The sequence below is a fragment of the Erinaceus europaeus genome, chromosome 2 (genome assembly GCF_950295315.1).
Source record: "Erinaceus europaeus chromosome 2, mEriEur2.1, whole genome shotgun sequence".
Lineage (NCBI taxonomy): Eukaryota > Metazoa > Chordata > Mammalia > Eulipotyphla > Erinaceidae > Erinaceus > Erinaceus europaeus.
Genome location: NC_080163.1, coordinates 202,314,546 through 202,333,632, shown reverse-complemented (window position 1 = coordinate 202,333,632; position 19,087 = coordinate 202,314,546). Strand labels below are relative to the sequence as shown.

General features: G+C 43.9%; 2 protein-coding genes across 2 annotated transcripts in view; both read right to left on the bottom strand.

Moving 5' to 3' along the window:
• TBCK (TBC1 domain containing kinase) overlaps nucleotides 1-18,650 on the bottom strand; it is a 153,457-nt gene extending 134,807 nt beyond the window's left edge. Inside the window, exon 1 of the mRNA XM_060186295.1 lies at nucleotides 18,636-18,650. The gene's annotated coding sequence lies outside the window, so the exon portion shown is untranslated. The remainder of the gene's footprint in view (nucleotides 1-18,635) is intronic.
• LOC132537059 (ETS translocation variant 5-like) lies at nucleotides 8,669-9,485 on the bottom strand. The gene has a single exon (XM_060186496.1). It carries the CDS (start codon nucleotides 9,450-9,452, stop codon nucleotides 9,168-9,170), a length of 285 nt encoding a protein of 94 aa, XP_060042479.1. The 5' UTR covers nucleotides 9,453-9,485; the 3' UTR covers nucleotides 8,669-9,167.
• Nucleotides 18,651-19,087: the final 437 nt, after the last annotated feature.

The following is a 19,087-nucleotide window of genomic DNA, read 5'->3' as shown; positions in this document are numbered from 1 at the left end:
AAATGACTGTCCACCTGTAATCACTAATGACTACTCCATGCCACCTGACACTCATAATTTCAGCAGCGACTTCCTGCAGTTCCCGTGTTCAGAATTTAGTTCTTTATCTTAGGATGTTATTAACAAGCAGCAGTTGATCCACAGTCCAAATGAATGCAAGAAAGGTAAATGCTAACCAGAAACTGGATAGCTAAAAGGAAGGCGACACTTTTCCCCCAATGGAATACATGAGCACCAAGTCACCTGAAAAGGTTCAATTGTTCATAATATATGCACAAAAAGCAGATATTGATCTCATAACAATATGTGCTTCATAAATTTAAAATTATTTAAGAAATGCTCTTTTGGCATAATTAAACCTCACTGTTTCTATTTAGCACAATTCTATCAGTACCTGTAGTTTCCATATAGAATAGAAGAACTATAGCTTGAGACCAAGTGCATTTTTCTTAAAAGCTGGATTTTTTTATTGAAGATTTGAATTAGACTTTATCATATATAAGTATATTAATACACATGCACACACATATAATAATATAATATAATATAATATAATATAATATAATATAATATAATATAATATAATATATATTTGTCTCTGAGCTTCCAAAACCTGGATAGCGTGAGCTGCTACTGTTTTCATCACTCGGTCTGTGGAATTTTGTGATGGCAGCCCAAGTCCACTAAGGCATAATGTCTGTGTGTTTATGTGATATTCATATATATCTATATCTATATCTATATCTATATCTATATCTATATCTATATCTATATCTATATCTATATCTATATCTATATCTATATCTATATCTATATCTATATCTATATCTATCTATCTATCTATATGTCTTCTCTTGTACCTCTCAAAACATTGATAAAGGAGCCAGGTAGTGCCATACCCAGTAGACTGTGTAGATTTTCCCATGAGTGAGGACCTGGGTTCAGGCCTCTGCTCAGAGAAAGATTCACAAGTGGTAGAGAAGTGCTAGCTACAGGTGTCCTCTCTCCTTCTCTCCCTCTCTTCTTCTCTCCCTCTCTCCCTTTCCCTCTCCCTCTACTTCTCCCTCTCCCTCTCCCTCTGCCTCCCTCCCGCCCTCCCTCCCTTTCTTCCTCTCTCTCTTCTCCTTAAAAAAGGAAAGGAAAAAGAAAAAAAAAGCCACTAGGAGCAGTGGAGTCATTCTGCAAGCACTAAGTCCCAGCAATAACCCTAGTGGCAAAAAAAAAAAAAAAAAAAAGAAAAGAAAAGAAAAGAAAAGAAAAGAAAGGAAGAAAGAAAGAACAAGAAGATAAAGGTGAAATATGTCTTCTGTGTGAAGGAATCTTGGAGACATCTGGAATGCTTTATGAGCTCACAGACAGAAAGCTACAGCCTTCTTCCTGTATGGATAAGGCAAGAAAACACACCATGTCCAGTCAGTCACCTGAGGAGCACATTTGACTTTCTTGAATGGAGCAGAAGGGAAATCCCCCAGGGGGCAGTAGTTGTCTGTTTCCAAAGAAATGATTTTGAGCCAGAACTTCTTCTATGATTTCAATCTAACCACAACGAGACGTTCTTCAAGGAGGCAACAACGGGCATCATCATATTTTAAAAGTGTGGGGCATCCTTTTTTTTTTAAAAAAAATAGTGTGTTAAACTTTTTTAAGTTAACAGTGTATAGTTCCACACCACACCAATTAGCAAAGTTCTGTGTTCACACCCTCCCACCTTGCAAAGATAACCACTAGAGTTCTCATAAGTCTCAGAAACAGTTTGTGTGTGTGCATGCGTGTATGTGTACGTGTGTGTGCGTGTATGTGTGTGTGTGTGTGTATGGTCTGACTAGTTTGTGTGTATCAGTTTCTAGATTCCACATGAGTGAAATCCTATGAAAGCTGGATTTCATCTCTTTACTTATTTTGCTAGGCACCATCACCTCCAGTTTCATCTATTTTGATCCAAAAATCCTTAGAAAGGAAACAGTTTTTTTGGGAAAACAGTAAGACTAAGTACTTGACGTAGAAAATGAAATTTTAAGAACCTGTCAAACTCACACAATGCCAGCTGCTTTGGATGGGGAGGGGGAGTTAAACGGTTAGAGATCAGGGTATTTAGAGGTGGATGGAGAGAAAGAGGGAGGGAGAGAGAAAGGAGGGGAGGAGAGGAAGAGAGAGAGAAATGCAAAAGTTATCACAGTGGGGTGTGTATGGGAGGCCGAACTTCCTGTTATAGAAATGGCTCAGGGATTATGTTAGAGCTGAGACAGCTAATGTTCAGTTTTGAATTTGGGGGTCCACCACGTTCACAGTTGCTTTGTATGAGGGGTGGGGTGGGCTCTTTGATTTGTTCTCCTTACCCAGCAGGCACTACCACCTGGCCCCTGCACTCTATTTTCTAAGATCTAGTCATAATTTTCACAACTCTATTAATAGTGATACTGATAGACAGGTTTCCATTTTTATTTTATATTTGTGAAGCTTTCAGGCCAAACCCAGGCTGATCTCTTAAATGGATTAATAGAATTATTCTGTTTTAGGATATTCTGCAAACATTTAATTACTTTGGAAACTGTATGTCTCTAGGAGGTTAGAAGAAACCCTCAACTAAGCCCAGAACTTTTTGGAAATCATTATAAAAGAACTTTAGTTTCCTCTTCTTGTTGTGAGATGCTTGATAGACTGGGCTTGGATTTTTGTATCTGGTAAAATATGTGTGTTCAGTTAATTTGTTTATTTTATTTTATTTTATTTATTCCCTTTTGTTGCCCTTGTTGTTTTTTATTGTTGTAGTTATTATTGTTGTTGTCGTTGTTGGATAGGACAGAGAGAAATGGAGAGAGGAGGGGAAGACAGAGAGGAGGAGAGAAAGATAGACACCTGCAGACCTGCTTCACCGCCTGTGAAGCGACTCCCCTGCAGGTGGGGAGCCGGGGTTCGAACCGGGATCCTTATGCTGGTCCTTGTGCTTTGCGCCACCTGCGCTTAACCCGCTGCGCTACAGCCCAACTCCCAATTTTTTTTGTTTGTTTGTTTGTCTTTTGCTTCCAGGATGCCTCCACTACGAATTCACTGCCCCTGGAGGCCATTTTCCTCCATTTTGTTGCCCTTGTTGTTGTTATTATTATTGTCACCATTGCTGTTGTTATTGTTGGATAGGACAATGAGAAAACAAGAAAGGAGGGGAAGACAGAGAAGGAGAGAGAAAGACACCTGGATACCTGCAGACCTGCTTCACTGCCTGTGAAGCGACACCCTGCAGGTGGCTTGAGCCGGGCTCCTTGAGCTGGTCCTCGTGCTTCATGCCATGTGCGCTTAACCTGCTGTGCTACCACCTGACCCTGTTCAGTTAATTTCTGTACTTTCATAGTCTGACGTATATTTACATGAGCATAAACATCATAATCTGACTAAGGACTACTTATAATCTCTAAGGTGTAATGATGTGACTTACAAAACTAAACTTTTGATCACAACTCCTGAGCCAATTAGGCTGAAAAGTGGCAACCACAATAAAAAAAAAATCAGAGTTAAAAAAATAGATATTGCTCATGACTGGAGGAAGTAGATTCTCAAATCCACTCACTGTCTTCTAATTCCATCCCATTCCATCCATCCAAGTGGACAGGAAAGAGAGAGAGAGAGATAGAGATAGAGATAGAGATAGAGCGAGAGAGAGAGAGAGAGGGAGAGAGAGAGGCTTCCAGGATGAGCAATAATCTACTAAGTTTCACAAAAAAATAGATGCTAGGTTCCTACCAAAGGTTTTCAGCGCTTAGGTGAAACAATTACAGATTTTGAATTCAGGTACTGAGCATTTTGGTTGACTAAGCTATCCTATATAGCTGCCCCTTGATTTAATGATAAAAGATGTGGTGAGAGCATTTTACAGAAAACTGAGAAATTTTACACACATACCAATGATTGTATACACTGTAAACCATGAATCCCCCACAATAAAAAGAAAAGATAGGGGGGTCGGGTGGTAGTGCAGCGGGTTAGGCACACGTGGCGCAAAGTACAAGGACCTTCGAGCCCCAGGCTCCCCACCTGCAGGGGAGTCGCTTCACAGGTGGTGAAGCAGGTCTGCAGGTGTCTGTCTTTCTCTCCCCCTCTCTGTCTTCCCCTCTCTCTCCATTTCTCTCTGTCCTATCCAGCAACGACATCAACACCAATAATAATAACAACTACAACAAGGCTAAAACAACAAGGGCAACAAAAGGGAAAAAAATGGCCTCCAGGAGCAGTGGATTCATGGTGCAGGCACCGAGCCCCAGCAATAACCCTGGAGGGGAAAAAGAAAAGTTAAAATAGAAGTAAAGCACAAAGTGTACTCAAAATTCCCAGCGGTGCTAAGGAATGGGACTATGCATAGGACTCATCTTGGCCATTCCTTAGCACCATTGGGAATTTTTTTTGCCTCCAGGGTTATTGCTGGGGCTCGGTGCCTGCACCATGAATCCACTGCTCCTGGAGGACAGAGGAGGGGAAGACAGAGAGGGGCAGAGAAAGATAGACACCTGCAGACCTGCTTCACTGCCTGTGAATTCAAAATCAGTAAAAAAAAAAAAAAAGAAAAAAGTGTTCTGATTATTGAGACGTTTGGTGATGCTGCTAGGGCTAGAAATCTGCTGATGGAACTGAGCTCTTGTTTCTATCATTTATCCTGTGGTCAGCTCGGCTTTGTGCTCTGTCATTTCATATAAAGTCACGGTTTTCCAGGGACCTTTCAGTAAAGGGTGAGTGAGGACTTACTGTATTTTATGCTTCTTTTCCCCAGTCATGTGTTGGGAAAAGATTTTGGGGAAAGCATTTCCATCGTGAAATAAAAAAAAACAACAACAACAATGGATGTTCTAGAAGAAATTGTCTAAAAATGTGTTTGAGTTTGGCAGTGATGAGCTGTCCTTCTGTTTTGGGGCCCATGAGAGTTGATGCAGGACATTTTTTCCTGTATTATTTTTTATTAATGATTTAATGTTGATTTGTAAAAGCATAAGATAACAGAGATATAATTCCACAGCCTTCCCACCACCAGAGTTCTGTGTCCACATTCCCTCCATTGCAAACTGCAGGAGTTCTCCCAAGGTCACAGATATGGATTGATTATTATTTCTGAATGTCTATATTTATATATGTTTGCCCATTTTTTTGTGTGGAAAGAGACAGAGATAAATTGAGAGGCAGGGGGAGATAAAGGGGAAGAGAAAGAGAGATATCTGCAGCCCTGTTTCATCACTTGTGAAAGTTTTCCCTGCAGGTGAGGACCAGGGGCTTGAAATCAGGTCTTTGCAGACCGTACACTGTGTGTTCAAGCAGGTGAGCCAATGTCTGCCCCCTTATTTTCCTATGACCCTAATTTCTCTACCTCTTTAATTCACACCTCCACCTATTTCTACTTCTGAATGTCCTTCCTTTTTCCCTCTTTTCTCTGAGTTCTGATGGAGTTGGAGTTCAGAGCCCTCTGGTCATCTTCCCCTAACATTTCTCCCCCTCTGGGAGTATGGACCAAAATTCTTTTTTTAAAATAATTTTTATTAGTGATTTAATAATGATTAACAAGATTATAAGATAACAGGGGTATAATTCCACACATTTCTTAATATCAGAGTTCCGTGTCTCATCCCCTCCATGGGAAGCTTCCCAATTCTTTTTTTTTAGAATATTTTATTTTATTTATTTATTCCCTTTTGTTGCCCTTGTTGTTTTATTGTTGTAGTTATTATTGTTGTTGTTGTTGTTGGATAGGACAGAGAGAAATGGAGAGAGGAGGGGGAGACAGAGAGGGGGAGAGAAAGACAGACACCTGCAGACCTGCTTCACCACCTGTGAAGCGACTCCCCTGCAGGTGGGGAGCCGGGGTTCGAACCGGGATCCTTATGCCGGTCCTTGTGCTTTGCGCCACCTGGCTTCCCAATTCTTTATCCCTTTGGGAGTATAGACCAAAATTCTTTATTGGGTGCAGGAGGTGGAAGGTCTGGCTTCTGTAATTGCTTCTCTGATGGACATGGACATTGGAAGGTGGATCCATCTATCCAGACTGTTCCTATCTTTCCTCAGTGGGGCAGGGCTCTGGAAAAAGTGAGGTTCCAGGACACACTGGTGAGGTCACCTGCCTTGGCATTTCAGGATGGAATCATAGTAGCCTCCATACAGGCCATTTTAATCAGAAACCCCACCCCCTCCCACAACCCATAGTCACAGATGCAGTGGCTGCTATGGTAACAACCTGCCAGTCACTATGATTCAGGCCTAAGATTCAGGCCATTTCTTCTGTGTGATCCTTATAACACGTCTATGTGCTAGGCAGAATTATCATTTTCCCATTATGGAAACTGAGGCTCTGGAGATTTTTTTTGCATGGTCATAACACTTAGAAATTGTGTGTGTGTGTGGGGGGGGGGGCTCCTTTCCAGGGCTACCTGAGCCCAAAGACCACCTACTAACTGGCTATAAACGCAAAGGGGGAAGGTCACATGTTTTAGAAGATGTCTTTTTCTCCCCGTGTCCTTAATTCTAGTCATACTCACTAGATAGCATAAAAATTCAGGTTGTTAAAAACATCTCACATGGGGGTCCAGCGGTAGTGCAGTGGGTTAAGGGCACGTGGCGCAAAGCACAAGGACCGGCGTAAGGATCCCGGTTTGAGCCCCCGGCTCCCCACCTGCAGGGGAGTCGCTTCAAAAGCGGTGAAGCAGGTCTGCAGGTGTCTTAACTTTCTCTCCCCCTCTTTGTCTTGCCCTCCTCTCCATTTCTCTGTCCTATCCAACAACGAATGACATCAACAACAACAATAATAACCACAACAAGGCCACAACAACAAGGGCAACAAAAGGGGGCAAAATGGCCTCCAGGAGCGGTGGATTCATGATGCAGCACTGAGCCCCAGCAATAACCTTGGAGGCAAAAAGAAAAAAGAAACATCTCCCATTAGAACTGGGGAGATAGCATAATACTTCTGCAAAAGACTTTCATGCCTGAGGCTCCTATTTCCTAGGTTCAATTTCCAGCACCACCATAAGTTAGAGCTGAGCAGGGATCGGGTAAAACAAACAAACAAATAAATGTCTCACAATAGGGCTGTGGAGACAGCACTTTGATGCCTGAGACCCTGAGCTCCTAGGTTCAACTCCCAGCACGACCACAAGCTAGAGATGAGCACTGCTCTGTTGTGTCTGTATTTCTTTTTTTAAAATTTTATATTTACTTATTTTCCCTTTTGTTGCCCTTGTTGTAGTTATTATTGTTGTTGTTATTGATGTCATTGTTAGATAGGACAGAGAGAAATGGAGAGAGGAGGGGAAGACGGGAGGGAGGGGGAGTGGGAGAGAAATATAGACACCTGCAGACTGGCTTCATCACCTGTGAAGCAACTCCCCTTCAAGTGGGGAGCTGGGGGCTTGAACCGGGATCCTTCAGCCGGTCCTTGCGTTTCACGCCACTTGGGCTTAACCCACTGCGCTACTGCCCGACTGCCATCTGTCTGTATTTCCCTTTCTCTTCCTCCCTATCTCTCTCTTTCTCTCTCTCTCTCTCTCTCTCTCTCTCTCTCTCTCTCTCCCTCTCTCTCTCTCTCTCTCTCTCTCTCACACACACACACACACACACACCACTAGAATAAATAAAAATTAAAAAGCAGAAAAATTCTAGGGGGCTGGGTCTGGCACACCTGGTTAAACACACACATTATCATGCAAAAGGACCCAGGTTTAAGTCCCTGGCTCCCCACCTGCAAAGGGAAACTTCATAAATGGAGAAGCAGCTCTGCAGGTGTCTCTTTTTATCTCTCCCTCTATCACTCCTCTCAATTTCTTTCTGTCCTATCTAAGAAAGAAAAAACAAAAAAGAAAAATGGCCACCAGGAGCAGTGGACTCATAGTGCTATCACCAAGTCCCAGTGATAACTCTGGTGCAAAAAAAATATCTCACACTGACCTGAGTCCACCCCTCTGTGACCTTGGCCCCTGACTTCCTGCTTGTTCAAAGAAAAGCTGGTGGCAGAGCAGAGGAGAGAGTGGGTGGTAAGTTCTAAAAAGGGTTTTCAGGTGCTCAACACATGAGCTAAGTGTTAAGAAGACAAATGCCCGGGTCTGTCCTCTGTGTGGTCCGGGAGAGATGAGGCCAGTCACAGAACATTGTCGTGGTGGGTTTTGCAACGAGATGTGTAGTATTTGCATAATTCCTGAAAGGTGGATAGAAATAGGCCTGGATGTGAGCCACTGTTTGTGCCAATCATGATGATGTGGAACTGAAGTCATCACTCCGCACGACTGCTATAAGCTTGCTGAGCTGAAAACCAAACTGTGGGCCCTTGGGATTTGGAGACAGTCCTCTAAAACATACTGATGTCAGCTCAGATGTGGTGGGAGAGTTGGATTTGGTCTTCTGGCCAATTGGGGAAGGTATGTAGGCTATTACAGGATGGAATAAAGGTCGTGTTTGCACAATCCAATAGTAAGCTTGATTTGGCAAGAGAAATGGCCAGAGACAGATTCCATACATAAATGACAAAACAGCTTTCTGACCCAGGGTGGTCTTCTATATGCTAGTAATTTTCTTTTCAGTCCTGAGTTATAATAATTTGGTTTTAAGAGCAAAGACAAATGATATTCTTCTTTCTCTTCTCCCTCTTCCTCCCCTTCCTTCCTCTCTCCTCTTCTTCCTCTTATATTTCTTTTTTTTTTTTTTTGAATTTTAAGATATATTTTTTAATCCTTCATGGTTAAAGCCTCCCCAGCTTAGTCTATCTACTGTTGTAGGGGTTTGTAATGTCTTCTTCAAGAAATTGTGCAAATCAGAGCCCTTCTGTGTAAAGGCATTTAGTAGTCCATGATCAATGCAGATTGTCACACACTTTGTCCCCGTCTGTGGGTTACTAACCTGAACAAGGTATTGATTTGCATATATTGTCCATGGAAAGGAGGCTCCATTTCAATCTCTTCCCAGAAACCTTGTCAGGATCAGAGCCGAGGCACCAGCCTTCTGGTGGTTCTCTTGTCTTTCCCTGTTCCCACTCCCTAGCTAAGGTATCTGTCTTTAAGGGTGCCCATCCAGAGACAGCTTAGATTCTCCAGATAATACTCAAAGGGCAAGCGTTAGGAACAGCCAAAAACACAAACAAAACCACTGCCCTCGTTTGCCTGAATGGGAACTGCTAGCTCTAAGGTTTGGCCGCTCAGCCACCCAGAAACTTAGTAAGCAAAGCCCTCAGCATAGGGGAGGCTGCTGCAGCAATCCATGTCCAGGAGGTAAGCAGGGCTGTCTTCAAAGTGGGTCAGGGGCAGGGTCTCCTCCTCACTGAGGTGGCACTCAGATTCCGCCTTCAGGAATGGACGCTGGTTGTCAGGGAAGGCCATGGAGAAAAGGGCATCTGGATCACAGACAAACTTGTAGACATACCGTTCCCCGGCCACCTTCTGCATGATGCCCTTTTCATAGTAGTAGCGTAGGGAACGGTTGAGCTTGTCATAGGTCATGGCTGGCCGATTCTTCTGGATGCCCCAACGCCAAGCAACAGCTATTTCAAGGAGTTGGTATCTTCCTGGCATTAACAAGAGTAGGACCTGCAGAGTTCCACAGGGAGTGAAGTGGTGGAAAAGCTTTACAAATGTTACATGCCCCCAGGTCAAGGCAAAAGTGTACACGTGGACATGGGCCGGGAGCACAGAATCTTCCTCTTGCATTTCTTCCCCTTCCCCTATCCTCCTCCTCTTTCCTCTCATTTTCCTTCTTTCCTCCTCATCTTCTTTTTTTCTTCTCCTTCTTCCTCTTCTTCTTTGCTGTACATTTCTGAGACCTTGAACAGGTGAGATTTCACTACTTCAGGTAAACTTTTTTTTTTTTAAATCCCAGATAGAGAGGAAGAGACATTCCTGTGTGGTGTGCTGGAGGCTTGAACCTGGACCACACACAAGGTAAGGCAGGTATCCCACTAGGTGAACTATCTCACTGGCTCCCAGAAATTCTTTTAAAGCAGTTTAAAATTCGATGGCATGAGGGGCAGGCAGTAGTGCACTCAGTTGATCACACACTACCATATGCAGGGACCCAGGTTCAAGCCCCTGCTCCCTACCTGCAGAGGGGGAAGCTCCACAGACAGGTCTGCAGGTCTCTCTCTCTCTCTTCTCTCTTTCTCTCTCCCTTTCTTTTCTTTTCTTTTTTTAAAAATATTTTTATTTATTTATTAATTCATGAGAAAGATAGGAGAGAGAGAAAGCACCAGACATCCTCTGGTTCATGTGCTGCTGGGGATTGAACTCAGGACCTCATGCTTGAGAGTCCGAAGCTTTATCCACTGCACCACCTCTCTCTCCCTTTCTATCTCCTCCTCTACTCTCGATTTCTCTATATATTATCCAATAAAAAAAAAAAAGGCCACCAGAAGCAATGGATCCATCATGCAGATATTGAGCCTCAGAAATAACCCTGGTGAGAATAAAAAATGGAAAGTAAACAAATAAATAAATAAAATTCTATGATGTGCACCATTTGGTATCATGTGCACAGGGTAAAAGATAGCACTGAGAGAAGATGATATGTGAAATGACAGTGTCATAACCTGCTAAGACACCAAGGTGTTATCAGTAGTACTTAAAACACCCGGTGTGAATATACAAGTTTGCTCTTAAGTTTGCTTATTATTTTTTGGATGAAAACAGAGAGACCTCCACAGTGAAAGGAACCACAACACTGGATCATCCTTAAATGCTGTAAGGGTTGGGCTTGAGCCCGGGTCGCGCACATGGCAAAGCAGAACACTATCCAAGCTATTTTTCTGACCTTCTTGAGTTTGTTTCTTATGTGTGTTAAAGGTCAAAGAGCAAAAGGGGATGGATGGTGGTGCATCCAGTTAAGGGCACATAGTACTAAGCGTAAGGACCCACACAAGGATCCCGGTTGGAGTCCCTGCTCCCCACGGGTGGGGGTTTGGGGGGGACGCTTCATGAGTGATGCAACACATCTGCAAGTGTCTCTCTTTCTTTCTCTCTCCCTCCCTTTTCAATTTCTCTCTGTCTTATCCGATAAAATGTAAAAAAAAAAAAAAAAAAAAAGAGCGTCCAAGAATAGTGGATTTGCAGTGCTGGCGCCAAGGCCCAGCAATAACCCTGGAGGCAAAAAAAAAAAAAAAGGCTGGGGTTTGGAAGAAAGAAACTCTGGTGCACTGTTGGTGGTAATGTAAGCTGGTGAAACCTCTATGGAAAAAGGTTTGGAGGTTCTTTAAACAAGTATAAATTTATATTGGGTACTTCATCAAAGCAAAGGACTCTGGGGCAGGAGAGACTCTGGGGGGCTCTGGTGCATGATGGTGGAAAAGGACCCAAAAAGTTGGTGTTGACAGAATGTTTGGCAGACACCCATCTCAGGGAGATAAAAAATTGCACACAATTGTCAACAGTGAGCTGTAATCCATTTTCCACACCCACGAAGTGTTAAAAGCTGAAATCACAAAGCAGAACTTGGACTGGGTTTGGTGTATTGCACCAAAGCAAAGGACTCTGGGTAGGAGGAGGCTTCCAGGCCCTGGTGTCTGATGGTGGAGGAGGACCTGCGCTGGGGGTGAGAGCGTTTTGAAGAAAACTGAGAAAAGTTATACAGGGACCAACAACTGTTTTTACTGTTGACTGTAAGCCATTAATATGCTCAGTAGTTAAAAGAATAGGAAAGCTATTAGGGGATGGGATGGGATATGGAGCTCTGGTGGTAGGAACTGTGTGGAGTTGTACCCCTTTTATCCTATGTGTTTCCTTTTTGTCAGTGTTTCCTTTTTATAAATACAAATTAAAAAAATTAAGAAATAAAAATGTGACAAGTGCATTACTTGATCCATCAGTTTTACATGTTTTAGAAATCCACTTTTCACTAGAGGTAGTCATGATTCTTGTAGCTAAAACAGAACGGAGACCCCCCAACTCTTCATCTGCTCTATTCCAGCCTTTAGGTTCATGATTAGTCAGCAAATTGTTTGGCTTTGCATGTTAACTCTCTTTTCAGCCACCAGGTTCCAGATGCTACCATCATGCCAACCAGTCTTCCCTGGACAGACGTGTCCTGGAGCTCCGATTCCCCAGAGCCCTGCCCCACTAGGGAAAGAGAGAGGCAGGCTGGGAATATGGATCAACCTGCCAATGTCCATGTTCAGCAGGGAAGCAATTACAGAAGCCAGACCTTCCACTTTCTGCATCCCACAATGACCTTGGGTCCATGCTCCTAGAGGGATAAAGAATAGGAACGCTATCAGGGGAGGTGATGGGATACAGAATTCTGGTGGTGGGAACGGTGTGAAGTTGAACCCCTCTTATCCTATGGTTTTGTCAGCGTTTCCTTTTTATAAATAAATAGTAATTAAAAACCCTTGTTACCTCTAATTTAAAAATTAATCAATAACTCCTTCTCTTGGGAAGAAACAACACGTCTTTCTGTTTATAGCCTTACCCCCATCTGCCTTTATGTGCTATATATCCTGATTTGAAGAGCTCACATTTCAAATGTATGAGAAGAAAAAGAACACAGAAGAAGACTGATTAGAGCTGTTGAGATAGCATTTCACTTAAAATCTCACAGAGTGGGGGCCAGGTGGTGGTGCACCAGGTTAAGCACACACTTTACAGTGCATAAGGACCCGGGTTCAAGTCCTTGGTCCTCACCTGCAGGGGGAAAACTTCCTGAATGGTGAAGCAAGGCTGTAGGTGTCTCTCTGTCACTTTCCCTTTCTATTTCCTCCTCCCCTCTTAATTTCCCTGTCTCTGCCCAATAATAAATGAAAAGATTTTTAAAAAATGACTGTGGAAAACCCAAGCCTTAAAAAGAAAAAAAAAAAAAAAGATCTTACAGAGCATTATGCTAACTAACTTGGGTTAGGTTACCAACCAACTAGCATTCCAAGACTTGTTTGTGAATTAACAACTGAGAGCTAATGTGGTCATTTTCCTCCAGTTTTATAGTGCACCAGATGGAGGGAGTCCCTGGATTTTAGCCTCTGTGTGGCTGCTGACTTGCTCTGTGAACTCAGATCAGCTGCCTTTCCTAGATTTCACGTTGCCCAATAGGAAGCTAGAGAAAACTGGACTAGGTTTTTCTTTTCTGGTTTTAAAGACATTTATTTGTGAATGAGTCAGCCACCTACCTGGCTGCAGGTGGTTAGACATCTCCATTTATTTATTTATTTTTGGTCACTGTTCCTATTGGGTTGTCACTGCTCTCGGTTGACTTTTTCAGACAGAAAAAGCCAAAGACACAGAGACAGAGGGAGAAAGGGAAACAGCATAGCACGGATGCTTTCTCTAATGCAGCGGAGACTGGGCTCAAACCTGCGTTCTCCACATGACAGAACAGGGGCACTATCAAGGTCAACTATCTTGCGTCTCACCCACTAGATATTTTTAAGGTGATTTTCACCTTAAGAATTACAATTCTGGGCGGAGGGTAGATACCTAATGGTTATGCAAACAGACTCTCATGCCTGAGGCTCCAGAGTCCCAGTTTCAATCCCCCCTCAACCCCATCACCATAAGCCAGAGCTGAACAGTGCTCTGGTAAAAACAAACAAACAAACAAACAAACAAACAAAAAAACAATTCCTGGGAACCCAGTGGTGGCTCAGCTTGAATGCACATATTACCATGCACAAAGACCCAGGTTTGAGTCTTGCTCTGCAACTGCAGGGGAAGAACTTCACAAGTGGTGAAGGAGGTCTGCAGGTGGCTCTCTCTCTCTACCTCTCCCCTCTCAATTTCTCTCTGTCCCATCAAATAAAACAGAAAAAGAAAGGAAAAGATGGTCACTAGAAGCAGTGGATTTGCAGTGCAGGTACTGAATCCCTAAATCAAATCTGTTGGCAAGAAGATAAAAAAAAGAAAAGAACTGCAATTCCAATTTGTAAAGAGTGTGGGGGCTGAAAAGATAGTATAATGAAGATGCAAAGACTTTCCTGCCTGAGAATCTGGGGTCCCAAATTCAATCCCCAGCACCACCATAAGCCAGAGCTGAGCAGGGCTCTGATCTTTTGTTCCTCTGTATCAGTCTCTCTCTTTCTCAGCACTTATTTATTTTTATTTAATAGCACAGAGACAAATTGAGAGTGGAGGGAGAGAGACAGAGAGACACTTGAAGCCCTGCTTCACCACTCGTGAAGCTTTCCTCCTGGAGACCGGGGCCTTGAACCTAGGTCCTTGCACACTGTAATGTGTGCACTTAAGCAGGTGCACCACCTCCTGGCCTCCTCCCTCTCTATTTTTTCTTTTATTTTTTTTAAGTTAATTTTTTTTTTATTGGATAGAGACAGTCTGAAATCGAGAGAGGAGGGAGAGTTAAGAGGGAGAGAGACAGAGACACACCTGCATCCCTGCTTCATCACTTGTGAAGCTTTCCCCCTGCAGGTGGGGACCAGGGGTTTGAACCTGGGTCCTTGTGCACTGTAATGGGAGCTCTTAACCAGGTGTGCCACCAACTGGCTCCTCTCTCTCTCTCTCTTTAAAAGCAAAAAGAGTGTGCATCCAAGTTTTGGCTTAGAAATTGCTGGTGTTTGGCTGTGTTTTTTTTTTCTTTTTTCTTTTCTTCTTCCTATAATGAATTAAGGGTCTGAGATTAATGAGTAATTATCTGGAGTAGGGATATAGGGATGTAATCCTGACTTCCTCAAGGATCTAATTTAGTAATCCACAGACCAAAGCTTATCAAAAGGAGGGGGAGGGGGACACTGTTGTTCTCCATGGTGGAAAATGGTGGAGGGGAAGAACCTGTAATCCATTTCTTGTTCCTTGGTTCCTGGGACCTTTCTCCCCTACCCTCACCCTAGCCTACCCACCCCCACCACCTGCCTCCCATTCTCCTCCCTTCCAGCATCAGCCTGATGGAGAACTGTCAGCTGCTAGGAGTTAGTGGCAGGCCTGGGGCTTGGTACATGACCTCACCTTGTTTTTGAATGACTGTTTCTCATCTGTTTCTGGCAAGTACCTCTGCGTATTTAATAAGTCCGCTTACTTTTAATATCACAGAGCAGGAGCATTCCATTCTCTTTCCAGCGCAACGCTGAGACGGCTTTCTGCGGAGGAGCAAGGAAGCCTGGCTCCCTTCCCCATAAGGTCCCACTGGCCCCTGCTGCCATTCCTAATCATCCTGTGATTTACTTTCCCGGAGCCCCCCTGAGTCGGCACCGGCCTTCTCCTGCGGCTGCTTTCTCTGGTCTGCAGAATCTCCCACTCTCATTATTCCCCCTTCTCGATTACTGGATTTGGTACAGAATCAAAGATGTGTGTGGGCTTTGGGGCCCTCAGGATGCTCCTACACAGCACAGCTTCTACCAGCGGCCTGCTCAGGTCCGGGCAGGCAGGCAGGCAGGCAGGCCATCCCTTTGAGGCTGCTCTTGGCCCGTCTCTTCTTCCTTGATCCCATTATTATGTCAGGAACTCTCCTTTCTTGTTTTTCTTCTTTAATTTATTTTCTTTTTAAATTATTTATTTATTTATTATTGGGTAGAAACAGAGAGAAACTGAGAGAGGAAGAGGAGACAGAGAGGGAGAGAGACAGAGTGACACCTGTAGCACTACTTTACTCATTAGGCTTTCCCCCAGCAGGTGGGGACCAGGGGCTTGAACCTGGGTCCTTGCACACTGTAACATGCACCACCTTCTGGCTCCTTCTTGTTTTCTGACCTTTAACTCCCACAACACTTTGTCGTTCCTTCTCCTGAAGATCCTCAGGCTGGCGCATGCACAGTTTGTACCTGTGTGCCGACTTGGAGGACTGACTGGGTGTTGGATGAATCCGGGATGCTTTGGTCTCTGAAATTTCCTCTGAGAAGGGAGGAGGAGGAGCGAGAGAACCTGAAATATCAACTGTTGTCACATTGTCTAGTCAGTGACACAGAATACAGTAAAGATACTCCGAGACACAAGCTGAATGAGAGAGCTCAGAGGTGGCTTCAGTTGAACACACACCTCTGTTAGAAGTAGGAGCAGCTAGCTAAGTCCCAAGTCTAGGTCTTGAGTTCACCTATCTATTAGGTCTTGAGTTCGCTTATCTATCTATCTATCTATCTATCTATCTATCTATCTATCTATCTATCTATCTATTCTTCTTCTAGCGTTTGCCTCGGCTAGGAAGGATCGTCAGTTTCCCCAATGAATGGGTACTCACGAGATGCACCACGGGAAGGTCGATCCAGTGCATCCCGATCTATCTATCTATGTATCTATCTAGCATCTGCCTCCAGGGTTATCACTGGGGCTCTGTGACTGCACTGTGAATCCATGGTTCTTGATGGTCTTCCCCTCCCTTCTTTCCCCTTCTATTTTATTCGATAGGACAGAGAGAAAATGAGAGGAAAAGAGCAGGTAGAGAGGGAGAGATACAGAGAGACACCTGCAGACCTGTTTCACCACTTGTGAAGTGTCTCTGCTGCAGGCGGAGGGGTTCGAACCTGGGTCCCTGTGCAGGTCTTTCCGCATAATATCTACGCTGAACCAGGTGTGTCACTGTCTGCCCACCGTCTCGAGTCCTTTTATTCACATATCTTCACTTGCATCAAGATTCCAATGTGCAAAGGGGGCTAATTCAAGCAGGAAGTAGGTCAAGGCGTCACGGTGAGGACAGGAGTAATCAGTTTCGGCCAGCGATGAGTGATAATTGAGTCCTAAGCATTCTAGATCTAACCCCAGCTTCTTTAGACCTGCTGTACTTCCAGGAAGTGGCTGTTTTCCTTCCCCATATCAGGGGTCAAGACTTTTGTGTCTGGGAACTATTCTTCATGAGAGCTCCTGCTCTTTGAACCCGTCTGTGTTGGAGAAATTAATAGACAATTCACTGAGCACAGAGTCCTCCAGGTACTGAGTTATACAGTAAGTGTATGTACTTATTTATTTATATATTTTTTATTGGATAGAGAGAGAGAGAGATTGAGAAGGGAGGGAATGGTAGAGAAAAAAAAAGGGACAGAGAGACACCTGCAGACCTGTTTCACCACTTAAGAATTTTTCCCCCTGCAGGTGGGGACCAGGAGCTTGAACCTGAGTCCTTGTGCACTCTAATGTGTGTGCTTAACCAGGGATGCCACTCTCTGGTCCCCCATCCTAGCCTGAAGTTATTGGACATGTAGTCTTCTACAAACTAGACTAGTTCTTTTTTTTTTTTTTCCAGACCGCCTTTTTTGGGGGCGTGTGGATTGACAAAACTGTGGTCAGAGGTGCACAGTTTCATACCCCCCGATGATAAGTATCAGTGCATCACAACCCCTACTGACTTGTCATCTTCCTCTCCCTTGAGGACACTTGTCGTATGCTTTACATTGGTTTGTTGTAGCCCTCCCCCGCCAAGAGTATTGGATGAGTCCTGTTAATTTCGCGGGCCTGCTGGGCCCCGCCCCAAGGAACCCCGGGAGAGGGTTCCTGAGTTCGAGAGTGCGAGAGTTCCTGAGTTCGAGAGTGCGAGAGTTCCTGAGTTCGAGAGTTTCAGGGTTACAGAGTAAGAGAGAGTTACACAGTGTGTCAGAGTTTCAGAGGGCTCTCAAGTACGAGAGTTGGAGAGTTCCAGAGTTGGAGAGTTCCTGAGTTCGAGAGTAAGGGAGAGGGTTCCTGAGTACGAGAGTTGGAGAGTTCCTAAGTTCGAGAGTAAGAGAGAGTGCTTGTGCCGCCGCAAAGAGACAGCAGAGTTCTGTTTGGTGATTAGTTTGTCTTAGTTTGTGAGTCGTTGTTCCTGAATAAAGAAATACAGCTTCCCTGCCCAGCCGTTGTCTCCGCGTCTCTGTTACCCGCCGTGAAGCAAGCCAGCCCGGCAAGAGCCTCCGAAATTTTAACAACAGACACTGGGTTTTCCCCAGTCCTATTTCACTTGTATTCTGCATCCTCCCTCTATAGCTCTTGGGTCTACTGCAACAGACCACACCGAGTTAAAGCTTCACCCTGTATTTTGCCTTTCTTTATCTCTCTTAAGTCCTACTGTTGAGTGATGTCATCTGGCACTCATTTTTCTACTTCTGGCTGAACATGATCCCTTCAAGTTCCATGCAAGATGTAGCCAAAGAGGGGCCAGACAGTGCTGTGCTGCACCTGGTTAAGTGCACAATTTGCCATGCACAAGGACCTGGGTTTGAGACCCTGATCCCCACGTACACTGCTGGGGAAGCTTTACAAGCAGTGAAGCAACGACTGCAGGTGTTTCTTTGACTCTCTCCGCTATTTCCCCCTTTCCCTCTTGATTTCTCTCTCCTGTCAAATAAAGGAAAAACAGCCACAAGGAGTGCTGGACTGATTGTGCAGGCACTGGGCCCCAGTGATAACCTTGGTGACAATAAAAAAAAATGTAGTCAAAGAGAAAATTTCTTATAAGAGTAATATTCCATTGTGTCTGTAGATTCTGACTAACTTAGCCACTTATATCTATCATCGTACATGTGGGCTGTACCCAATCTCAATTTTAGTGATTATAAATAGCTTTGCAATGAACATTAAGATCCAGACTACCCCTTAGATGTATGTTTCTATGTTATACCTAGGAGAGAAATTGCTGGGTTATATGGTAGGCTCCTTTTAAATATTCTATTTAATTTCTAAAATTTGTTAAACCATTTTATTTTAGAAGTCATTTATTTATGTTATTGAATAGAGACAGGGAGAAATCAAGAGGCAAAGGGTAGATTGAGAGGGAGCGAGAGACACCTACAACACGACTGAAGCTGGGGTCTTAGGCATAGGCTTCATTTCATTGTTCCAAGCCACTTTTCCATTCAGAGAGACAGAGTGAGAGTTGAGACACCACAGCATTGAAGTTCCCTCTGTTGCTGCTGTACTTTGCATGTGGTACTGGGGACCACACCTGAGCCATACACATGACTAGGCAGGTACCTTCCTAGGTGAACTATCTTGTTGGCCGCTGATTTTTTCTTTCTTTCTTTCTTTCTTTCTTTCTTTCTTTCTTTCTTTCTTTCTTTCTTTCTTTCTTCTTCTTCTTCTTCTTCTTCTTCTTCTTCTTCTTCTTCTTCTTCTTCTTCTTCTTCTTCTTCTTCTTCTTCTTCTCCTTCTCCTTCTCCTTCTCCTTCTCCTTCTTCTCCTCCTTCTCCTCCTCCCCTCCTCCTCCTCCTCCTCCTCCTTCTTCATCTTTTTATTTTACAAATCTGGTT